The sequence below is a fragment of the Aedes albopictus genome, chromosome 1 (assembly GCF_035046485.1).
Source record: "Aedes albopictus strain Foshan chromosome 1, AalbF5, whole genome shotgun sequence".
Lineage (NCBI taxonomy): Eukaryota > Metazoa > Arthropoda > Insecta > Diptera > Culicidae > Aedes > Aedes albopictus.
Window position 1 is genome coordinate 258,602,598 of NC_085136.1, and position 12,118 is coordinate 258,614,715.

Below are 12,118 nucleotides of genomic sequence, written 5' to 3' on the forward strand. Positions count from 1 at the left end.
TACCGTCGTGCGGGGCTTCTTTTGACACTTTTTCATGGTTTTTCAACTTTATGACATTATAACTCCCAGAGTAGTGAATGGATTTCTACAATTTTTACACATAATAATTGTGAGTATGTATGTAGGATGTATGCAAAATTTGAACTAAATTCACCAATAAACAAAAAAGTTGTTCATACACCAATCGGACACATCTCATATAGAACCGAATGAGGGCTACTTTGGACATTTGTATCTATAACCAAATTGCATTTCATATTCCAGCTTTATTTAGAAAACTACTTTGTACCAATACTGTAGTATACTATATCAGACATGATTTCAATAAATTTATGCGTTTGAAGATGGTTCTGTGCTACCTTTGGTATTATGAGCAGCGTGATGTTGCTATATAAATAGCCTGAAAAAAGGGACCATCAATCCTTTATTTGGGTGAAATGGTCATTTATAATGTATAACGATACAAATATTCGATTGTATATGCTACGTTGATATATTTTGAATGAATTGATCAACCCTTTGAAATTTATTAACTGTAGAAATAATGCATACAGACCAAATGTTCTGATACGATATGTATATTTTATTGATTTATTTGATGTTTTTTCGCGTCCTGACAAGCAATAAACGGTCTGTTTGAAAAATAATTTCAACCAAATGGAGGGAAAACTATTGCTTCATAATAGTCCCAAAGACATCAAACAGATTTGAACCATATTTCGAATTCAAAAAATCCATATTCAAAAGTGTCCAAAGTAGCCCCGCATTTCAAAAGTAGCCCCGCACGACGGTAATGTATTATCCTTCTTTCGAATACTTTTCCTTCTTTTACGTTAAGTATGTAGTTCACTTTTTACTGAAATCATTTTATGCCAAATGTCCATTATGCCAAACGTCCTTTATGCCAAGTGTCCTTTATGCCAAACGTCCTTATGCCAAATGGCATTATGCCAAACGGCCTTATGCCAAACGTACCAGACCCCTTTTTTATTATGCCAAGTGTCAGTTATGCCAAATGTCTTTATGCCAAGTGATCTTGTACTAAACGGCCTTAAGTAAAATTACTTTATGCTAAATGACACAGACCCATGTAAAACGAACCGTTACACAGAGAAAAAATTCTACTCAGTGACTGAGTTGGCCTTACTCAGAAATCGAAAAATCCTTTGTATTCTTACTCAGTTTCAGCTAAAAGTGGGACAACCCATTGCCAATGGGTTGTCCCACTTTTAACAGAAACTGAGTAAGAAAACAAAGGATTTTTCGATTTCTGAGTAAGCCCAACTCAGCCATTGAGTAGAAATATTTCTCAGTGTAGTTAACTTATCTGGGCTTGTATAACATCAATACTCCATTGCACGGTGACGTCATCAAGAAATCGCTCTCTTTCTCTCCTATGGGAAATTAGAAAACAACAGGACCAACACCTGTCAAATTTGACGGGTACTGGTCCTGTTGTTTTCAAACTCTCTGAAAGAGCGAAAGAGATAGAATTTCACCGTGAGGTGGTCTATTAGCCTGTGCATGCCGGCAGGATCGACATACGAATGACACTAATGAGTGGAGCTTTTTTTGTCGATCATTTAAAGCTTTCAACAGTGTTCGACATTAGATAAGAAAATCTTATTGGAATCTTATTGGAATCGTAAACAACAGCTTTTCCTATTGAACCCTCGTTGACTGAAATTCAATTCAACCGTTATTTTAATTTTAAGATTATAATATCTCACAGATCGCAAAAATCGCAATCTTAAATTTTTAGCAAATACACATCAAGAGGTATATTTTGGTGTTTTTGAAATATTTGATCTTTTGTAATAGTATTAAGAAAGGTGGTGCCTCTCCAAATTTTCGACAGTATGTACAACAATGTATGCCTAGTATGTATTAATGTGTATTTGCTAAAAAAAATCAGGTTGCAATTTTTTGGCGTTTTGTGAGATATATAATCTGAAAATTACACCATTTAATCTATATTCTATCTATATCTATATATATAAAAATGCAGTGGCATACGTGGGACCGCGCATAACTTGCGAATGGATGGTCCGATTTGAGTCGTCCAAGTTTTGTTCTGTTAGTTTTCACCCAAGGAAGGTTTATGAGGCCTAAAACATGAGAAAATTGAGAGTTTTTGAAAATCGGTCATCCATACATTTTGTGACTGGGGGCTTGGTCTCGGATAGAAACTTGAAACGTCAAAAAAAAAAAAAAAAAAAAAAAAAAAAAAAAAAAAAAAAAAAAAAAACGCAGTAGGCAAGACAAAGTTTGCCGGGTACAGCTAGTATATATATAAAAATGCAGTGGCATACGTGGGACCGCGCATAACTTGCGAACGGAAGGTCCGATTTTGGTCGTCTTAGTTTTGTTCTGTTAGTTTTCACCCAAGGAAGGTTTATGAGGCCTAAAACATGGACAAATTGAGAGTTTTCAAAAAACGATTTTCTATACCTCTTCCACCGGCTACTTGGGCTTGGCTAGAAACTTGAAACGTCAAAAAACGCAGTAGGTAAGACAAAGTTTGCCGGGTACAGCTAGAATTAATAAATTAATTAAAGACATTTTGTTAGATGGAGGTCGTTACAATAAATAATTAAATTTAACTTCCAACCGTTGAAAAAATCACCTTTCTAGTTTGCAGTTTTGCATTAACCGTAGTGTGGCCAGCAATAAAAAAACACCCGTAGAATGTCAATAGGGTACCCGGGTACCCAGGAAACTGAAATGATCATATCTCCGTCAATTTTCCACCGATTTTTTTTTGGCTCATTCAACTCACAAACTCATTACCTATCGAGATAATATTTGGTTGGACCGGTCCGATCACCGTGGGTGAAAATCCGGATTTCGCCCATGTTTTCATACAAAACAATGCTCGGGATTTTCGGTAGGTTAGTAGCAATATCGGTATCAATCTTGCCTTAATTGCTTCAGCACATAGTGTCTGATCAGCCTGGGATCATAAAATGTGTTGGCTTTGAAGCTGCGATTCCAGATCAGGCTTCCCGTGGGGGTTCTGGCTGGTCATGGCTACTTTACGGTATCCCAGGCTAAACAATGTGGGCTTCAATAAGCACATGCTCCCGAAAAAACGATGAAAAATTGACGAAGATATGATCATTTCAGTTTCGTGGGTACCCGGGTACCTTAGCGGCATTCCACGTAATAAAAAAACAAAAGCCACTCCCCTGACCCTCGTCACTTGAAAATTCGGTCAACCCCATTAATAGATACATTAATTAGATAATATTTACGAGTTCTTGGATCTAGCAGAGTTTCTACTTCCTATTCTCAATAATAATTTAAATATCGAGATTCGAAATCGAAAAAGGTACCCGGGTACCCTGCCGGTCACATAAGGGTTAATTTTAACGAAAAAAATGTATTAAGAAGGATTGAATTTCCAGCTATTGTTATACTTGCAGTAACGTTACTGTTTCTAACTAATTTTGTTAGTTCTAATCTAATTTGATCTTCAATTATTTTTTCATTTAACGAATGAAACCTACCTTCACGTAAGTCTATTGTCGTCGCGGTTGAAACAATAATTTTTTCTTCAAATGAATATGTGAAACATAACGTCGGACGTAATGCGCTGGACAGCAGATATGGCCCTCTATCCAGCGCAATATGTTCGAAGTACGTCCAACATACGGTTAACGAAAAAATCAATTTTCGCGTGACAAAAAAAAATCAAAATTCTATCTTTAAAATAACGGTTGAATTAAATTTCAGTCAATGATGGTTCAATGGGAAAATCTTATTGGAATCTTATTGGAATCGTAAACATACGATTCTAATAAGATTTTCTCATCGAATGTCGAACACTGTTAAAAGCTTTGAATGGTCGACAAAAAAGCTCCACTCATTAGTGTCATTCGTATGTCGATCCTGCCGGCATGCACAGGCTAATATTGAGGGATTTGCACAAAAGTGCACGCGGCCTATCGTTTCCGAAAGGTACAACCGCGGTTTTCACCCCCTGTTTACTGCATGCTTATGGGAAATAACATTGCGGCGTTTCCTACGGTGCGGCTGTTCCTTTCGAAAACGATAGACCGCGTGAACTTTTGTGCAAAGCCCCTTTTTGAAACATTTCAACGACCGCGCGGTGTTTACGTTTCAAGAAATCTGACAATACCGTTCCGACTTTGTTTCGTATACACTGAATTAAAAAACCTTAGCCATACCTCGGCGTCCTAACGTTCTAACCAGGTAGTCTACAGCAAGTGCATTGTTTCTTCCCTTCGGACAGCTCACTTGGTGTACAACAACATTGTCAACGTGGAAAAACTGTACTGCTACCGTGCTTCAGAGAATAGCCATTCCAACAACATGTACGCCACCCGATTTGGCAGTTTGTTCGCGACCGTCCTGGGTCCGGAAAATGCCCGCCAGTGCAAAACGGTAACCGATAGTACACTTTTGATCGATCTGCTGAAACTGGCATCGATTCTTGTCAACACAAAGAATCCACGCTCGGGAGACAGTGACAATGCTGCAGCTTACGAAAACTCCACTCTTAATGATTTGAATACTTCCAACGAAAGCCAAACGGACGAGATCAAAGCCGAACAGCAAAACATTGAACCCAGCAGACCAAAAACTCCGTGCTTCGCTGATACGGTTCTCCAGCATTCACCAACGATGACCCGGCTGTTGAGCACCTTATCGCACTGTTCGACTTCGTCGTTTGCCATGTTAGTTGCCTCGTCCATGTACTGTGCATCCATTAACGATTCGAAGAGTAGTAGCCTGACCGAACCTCAAACCGTGGCCGATGCCGTATTCCAACTTCTGCTATACATCTGTCGAGCAGCTACCCAAACCGTCCTGGTAGTGAAACCCCTGTTCGATTACATAAACAATGCTTCGAGTATGCGGCACGCCATGCCGAAGTTACACCTATCCGAGCCGTTCCTTTGGTTCATCCTGAAGGTTCTGGACAATTCCTCGTCCATTGCTATATTCACCGACATGGGCGGAATCAAGGTACTCTGCGAGAGCCTAGTACGAAGTAATCGAGCCCTTATCAATACCCAACCGAGCTTGGTATCGATGATTATGCAACGGTTGTCCAAATCCTCCAATCTCCAAACGACCCTATCGAGTTCGTCCAAGAAGAGTTCCATGGCCGCCACGCGGAACGAAGACGGCCTCATCAACTTCGCCCCGTACTGTACCATTTCGTCCGAAAATCAAACCGCCCAACCTGCCGACGTTCTGATCCAAGCCCCGATCGCATCGCACCGGCGAGCGCGCAACCCGGCCTGGAGTTATCTGTTCTACCCGAACGAATCGCACGTGGATCTGACGATCACACTTCCGACAGCCGTTCTCCTGAAAGAAGTTCAACTTCAACCCCATCTATCCACGCTTGCCTCATGCCCATCGGCGGTTGCGATAGAGATTACACGTGACAGTAACCTGGGACCGATTCCGATCACCCAGCCGATCTCCACCGTCGGGATGACCTGCATTCGATTGAAGTTCGCCCAGCCGGAAATCGCCACCAGCATTATCATCCGGCTGTACAGGCCTCGCGATGCCACCAACATAGGCTTGACGCAAATATCGGTCCTTGGAACGACAACGTTCAGTGACGGAAACGGTGCTGGCTCTGCAGCTGGACCAAGTTGGGCTGCCGGAACGGCTCCGGCGACCAAATCAGGAACATCGGATGGTACAAGTGACTTCTTCAACGATGACGATAAGGCCGCTAAAACCAGCCTCGGTTGGCTGCGGATCTTGGCGCAGTGTTCCAGCGTGGTCATGTACAACACTGATCGGCAGCTGGCCAATCGAGTGATCATGGCAGCAACCGAGGTTCCTGGATTCTTGGAAGCTTGCTGTTCCTTGTTGAACATTGCTCCACTTTGTCCGAACATCGCTCTGAACAATCTGGAAACCGTACTGCTCAAAATAGGACTCTCCAGCAGAGAATGTGGTTTGAATCTAATCAATATCCTGCTAAAAGAAAGCATCCCACAAACGTTCCAGCTGTGCAATGACTCAATATCGGACCTTCTGTATCATCTCTGCACGACCCAGAACGAGTACACGGGTGATCGAGTGGAAGCGATGCTGACGTGGGTTCAGCGGCTCTACGAGCGCTACCACCAGAACCAGGTGAACCGATTTGTACTGCACGCCACCAATCCGTACAGCGGATTCATCCGATGTCTGTCATCGATCCTGTGGCAATCGTACGCAACCGATCTGATCCCGGATCTCCCAAACATGATCACCAAGGAACTGTTCGAAACCCTCTACGATTGGAACCAGGAGTTAGAACATGACGAACCATTGAAGAAGGCCATCGATGCCATGCTGTGTTCGGTGTGCTGCATCCGACCCGAGTTGTTCACAATGTTGCTGAAGCGCATGGGCGTACTGGTGCCGAATTTGTCCACTGATCTGACCGCATCGATCTCCGACGATCGCAAGGATGGCGAATGTATCACGGACGATATCAAACAGGAGGAATCGGATGCCGCAGAATGGTACAGCCATCTGGTGATTGAGGATATAAGTCGGTTGAACCTTTCCAAGGCGCACTTGGCTACCATTTCGATGGCCTGTCAGTCACCGCTGGCCGTGCAACAGCTGATCGATTCCGGGTTGCCAAATCTGTTGACATCGGTCATTTTGGAATTCTGTCATCGCACGTTGAACAGTATCAATCAGCATCAAAAGCAATCGGCGGACGTAGCCAGTGGCCAGAGTGTTGAGCGAGATAATCGCGAGGTCTTCGAAGAGGAACAAGCCGCAGCTGCCGCTGCTGCCTCAGTTGATGGTGTCTCGGATGAATCCGGCTCTTGCATGACCGACGCCGATAAGGAACACCATAAATATTCCGGCTCCTGCTCCAGGGATGTCGTTTACCCCATGGTCAACGTTCAGAAGGTAACTGAAATACTGGGATTCTTCTCGGAGGTCTGTTCCGAAGGTCACATGCGCGACTGGTTGGGCTGTTTCGAAGGTTCGATCTTTTGGGAACCGTTACTCTTGCTGCTGTGCAATAACAAACTAGCGAATATCTCTTCGGAAGTGACACCCCAAGCGTGCCTCGATCTGGAAGAATGCCTTATCAAGTTCCTGTCCAAAGTTACTGTGTGTCATCCGAAGAATCAGGAAGTTTTCACGCTGAACCTGATTTCCGTGATTAGAAAGTCCGATTCGTCCGTGAATGTTGGCAACACTGTCAATGGTGGTAGCGCAAACCTAACTGGGCTTAACAACCGAATGAACAGCACTGGTAAATCGTGCATATCCGGTTTCACAAGGCGGTTGGTGTTGCAAATCCTGCTGGAAAGCGAGAAAATCATGGTCGCCGTTCAGAGCGAGCTTCCTCTCCAGAACAAGGACCCGAATCCGTACAACTTGAGCAACCACCCGTCGAAGCGACCAAACACCCACTTCAGGCTGTTCTACCTGAGTACAAACTCCAAGTGCCAGGATATTCTGGACCACTGCGTCACCGCGTACAATAGGATCATTCCGAACCTCGGATCATCGGACAGTCGGATGAGTGAGGCACTGATTGGGGCATCCAACTCTGGTGGCAGTGCGACTATTGCAGGAGCGGCTGGCAGTAGCGACAATCGAAAGGAACTTTGGGAGATGGGACTTGGAATGGAATTTCTCAGTGTGGCCGCTGGAGTGACGGCCAAGGACAAACGACTGAAGGAGGCCAAGAATCAGGCCACCACCATGAAGCAGAAGGACATCCTGTCAATGTTCAGTAAGTTGAAATTTGTAAATTTTTGATAAGATTTTGAACTGAGATATGTGTTTTATTCTTTCTAGAAATGAAAATTGATGACCCTAAGCTTACCGCGCCGGATGGAGTAATCCTGCGGCATACGGCCATTCCAAACGGAGTGATTACAAGTGATACCACCATCTCGCAGGTTCTTGCCATGTTGAAATCATCAGGAATTTCACTTTCCACACCATGTATAAATCTCAATCTGGTAAGAATGTTAACTTCAAAACATAACTTCCTTGTATAATTCCCAAACAATTTTGTCTCCAACAGAGCCTTGCCAAAAACAAACCAGACGTAGATCTGACCTGCGAAGCTAGCAGTTCTTCGTCCTCTTCGCCGATCCTCAAGGCAGCCGATTGCATCCCACTGTCCTCGCCGCTGCAAATATTCTCCAGCCGTGGTGGTCTTTCGCTGCTGGCGCACTACCTGCCCATGGTATATCCAGAATCGCCCAAATCTCAGCAGCAACTCGGCGACAAAGACAAGAGTCCGCCCGGTGGTGATTGGGTCAAGGTTGAGCAAAACGAGGAAATCTACGAAGACCTGGATGACATCCTAGCGGACGCCTCCCCCAAAACGCAAGCCATTTCTGCCGTTCCGCAGCATTCTTTAGCGGCGTTTGCGTTGTTCCTGAAGTTACCCGCCTACTCGGAGGTCCTCCTGCGGGACAAGGTGCGAGCGCAGTGCCTGCTGCGACTGATACTGGGCGTTACCGGAGATGGCGAAGGCAACGAGATCTACAGTTTGGCCCTCTCATCGTCACTGCCAACGCTACCCTTTGAAGTGTTCCGACAACTGCTCGACAGTTCACCACTGACCACGGACGACGGAGTGCTGCTCCGGAGGATGGTCATCGAAGTCGGGGCGATCCATCTGGTACTGAACTGCTTGAGCATTTTCACTCACCATAACAACGCCGGAGTGAGCAGCAATTCCAACTCATCGGATAATGTAAGTCTGGTGTGGGGGAGGGTTTTCTTCAATATTCTTGCTGCATGTTTATGTATTGAATCCGCTTCGTCAATATCAGTATTTTTTGTCGGAAATTTCATTAAACTTTCAGGTCAAATGAAGAATTTTTCGAAAATACATTGGAAAACCCATGAGTTCGATGAAAATTCCGAGAAAACGGACTGATATTGATGAAATATTGATGTTCGTGTTGTGTGCGCTGTATACGGACCCTAGACGACAGCATTATTGACAATATTTTCATTGTCAATAACTTTCATCAACATTTCCACGGAGTCCGAGCGCGGATCACCTATTGAGTCGCTATTCTGGTCGGTGGTCGAACTGGGAGCGGAAATATTGAAATGCGAGATCAACAGCAGACCCTACACAATCATCAATACTTTATCAATATTAGTATATTGACTAGAATTTTCGTCAAATTCATGGGTTTTCTAACATGTTTGAAATATTGATCAAATAAATATTAAGAATTGATGCTCGTGTAGATTTCGTCAAACTTATCTGATTTTCTCAATAATTGCATCAATTTATTGATGTCACCTGCACACGTATAAAGACGACATTAATATATTGATGCCAATATTGAAGAAAATTAGAAAAAATATCCCTCATTTTCCCTCTCAGTCCGATGTTTTCGATTTTTGTGTGGGGCGACTTAAACTGGGTGACTTGACTCGGATTCCACGAAAATCTGGATGAAAATTATCTATATATATATAAAAATGAGTTTGAAGTCCCTTTGAGGCAACACAACTCACGAACGGCTGAACCGATCAGGATGACTCTTGCATGGTTTGATACGTATTCATGGTGGCTGTGTTTATATGTACAAAAAGTTACAAAAATCTACTAGAAAAGTACGAAAAATTATAAAGTACTGATTTTTCATGAGCTGGGAAGGAAATCAACACGATCGAAATGAAATCAATCTAGGGTGCGGTGCTATTTTGAGCTCAACAGTTGTCATACCACCATAAGACGGCAAGACAAAGTTTGCCGGGACAGCTAGTTGACAATAAAAATATTGTCAATATGTAATGCAGTCGTCTGGGTCCGCTTTAAAGCGGGCATCAACTCTTTATCAATATCAGTACTTTTTGTAGGAGTTTTCGTTAGACATATTTTTTTTTCTAAAACGGGCCTCAGACAACAGCAATATTGACAATATTTTTATTGTCAATTGCTTCGCTTCAGCTGCTCTCAGCTAGCGTGGTCGAACTGAGAGTGGAAATGAGGGAACATAACTTTTTTTTTGTTTTTCTTCAATATTTGTATCAACATATTGATGTTGCACATCAATATACTGATGTCGTATATCAATAAATATGCATGTATTCTAACGGCATCACTATATTGATAAGTTTCGTTAAACCATCAAAATATTGACGTCGTCTGGGGTCGCTTAATGTATTTTAGAGAAATGTTTGGATTTAGCTGAAGGTTTGATGAAAATTTCGACAAAAAATACTGATATTGATGAAGTATTGACGCTCGCGTAGGGTCCGCCTAAGTAAGAGTGGATTATTAACGGTTGTTGTGCATGTATGCAAAACTACACATTCCAGATTCAAGCCGCTGCCAGCAACAAGGCTACAAATGGTGCCACTGCCAATGGTACGGCGACAGCAACAACGACGACGGCAGCAGCAGCCGATGATCAACTCAACTCGGACGACAAAAGCCATATGTACTGGGCGAAAGGAACGGGCTTTGGTACGGGATCGACGCAACAGTCCTGGAATGTGGAGCAAGCTCTACTGCGGCAGAAGAGCGAAGAGGAACATGTCACTGTGTTGCTTCAGGTTGGTTGTCGTATAACTTGCTCGGATCATCAAGACCCTAACCAAGCGTTATTCTAGGTACTTTCAAGTTACATTAATCCCGGAGACAAGGTTCCTTCCAACTTGGATAGCGAAGTACTAAGCTATCGCGAATGCAGCGAAACGCTTCCGGAATTGCCACCAATCTTCCTAGATCTGCTGCAACAGTCCTGCATGATTCCGGCGCTTAGTTCCTACTTGAGAAACGATTCCGGTACTTTCACCAGTCTACTTCTAAAGATAGGATGAATTAATGTTTCCGTAACGTTTCTTTCAGTTTTGGACATCACGCGTCACATTCCGCTGTACCGAGCGATTCTGCAGCTGCTGAGGGCCATTTCACTTTCGAATCAGCTCGTATCGTTGCTGGTCAATAAGAACAATGAAGGCAAGATTTCGATCGCAGCCCTGTTGGCCAACATGAAGGCCTGCGTGGACACCTATGCGAGTCGTTTGAAGTACGCTGCATTTGGAATCGCGATGAGACCCCCTGTTGCTCATTATTGCAATTATTTTTCCAGGGTTAACAAAAAGTCCAATCTCAAGGGGCAAACGCAGAAGATAACGGTTAGCTTGGATGACGGAGACGACGAAGGGCTGGCACTGTTGATTCCGGACATCCAGGAGACGTCCATGCTGGTCCAGAACGCCACCAACGTGGAAACGCTAACGGTGGAGGAGGAACAGAAGGAAGTCGTTTCGCGCCCGATGGCCAAATCGGTCGAGGAGAAGTATATGGAACTGATGAAGGCGTTGCAGTTCGGTAAGTTTGTGTTCCAGTGGCAAAAAAAAAACATCTGGCAACCCTGATTGACAATTCCATGTATTGATTTTCAGACACCTTCGAAATGATTGCGGAAACGGAGAACGGCTACCGTTTTACCATTTCGCACCATTTCGAGACGAACGTGCGCATGGCCGGCGACCGGGGCCATCCGGGTCGGGTGAAACGGCTGGCACAGGAGACGGTCACCCTGTCCACCAGTTTGCCACTGTCCTACAGTAGTTCCGTGTTTGTGCGCTGTGATACCGATAGGTTAGATATAATGAAAGTATTAATCACCGGACCGGCGGAGACGCCGTACGCGAACGGTTGCTTCGAGTTCGACGTGTACTTCCCGCCGGACTATCCAAACTCGCCGATGATGATCAACTTGGAAACGACCGGCCGAAACACAGTCCGCTTCAATCCCAATTTGTACAACGACGGTAAGGTGTGCTTATCGGTGCTGAACACGTGGCATGGGCGACCCGAGGAGAAGTGGAATGCGCATACGTCGAGTTTCCTGCAGGTTGGTCACACACTATCACTCACTGTTAGTCACGGTTTCTAAAACTCATGTTATCTTTTTTGCTGCTCAGGTACTAGTCTCAATTCAAAGTCTCATCCTAGTTCCGGAGCCATACTTTAACGAGCCAGGATTCGAGCGAAGCCGTGGTACGCCGAGTGGGACGCACAGCTCTCGGGAGTACAACAGTAACATCTACCAGGCGTGTGTGCGATACGCTATGCTGGAGCAGTTGAAGAATCCTTGCCCGTGCTTCAAAGAGG

General features: G+C 44.1%; 1 protein-coding gene across 6 annotated transcripts in view; it reads left to right on the forward strand.

Annotated features, from left to right (window-relative positions):
• The window catches only part of LOC109411403 (baculoviral IAP repeat-containing protein 6), an 86,764-nt gene that overhangs the window by 55,380 nt on the left and 19,266 nt on the right, over positions 1 to 12,118 (forward strand). For all 6 annotated transcript variants that reach the window (XM_029860329.2, XM_062846670.1, XM_062846671.1 and 3 more), the window contains 9 exons: positions 4,256 to 7,744; positions 7,810 to 7,976; positions 8,042 to 8,722; positions 10,312 to 10,548; positions 10,606 to 10,780; positions 10,844 to 11,024; positions 11,088 to 11,329; positions 11,404 to 11,858; positions 11,929 to 12,117. In XM_029860329.2, coding sequence (XP_029716189.2) covers positions 4,256 to 7,744; positions 7,810 to 7,976; positions 8,042 to 8,722; positions 10,312 to 10,548; positions 10,606 to 10,780; positions 10,844 to 11,024; positions 11,088 to 11,329; positions 11,404 to 11,858; positions 11,929 to 12,117 — 5,816 coding nt within the window. The remainder of the gene's footprint in view (positions 1 to 4,255; positions 7,745 to 7,809; positions 7,977 to 8,041; positions 8,723 to 10,311; positions 10,549 to 10,605; positions 10,781 to 10,843; positions 11,025 to 11,087; positions 11,330 to 11,403; positions 11,859 to 11,928; position 12,118) is intronic.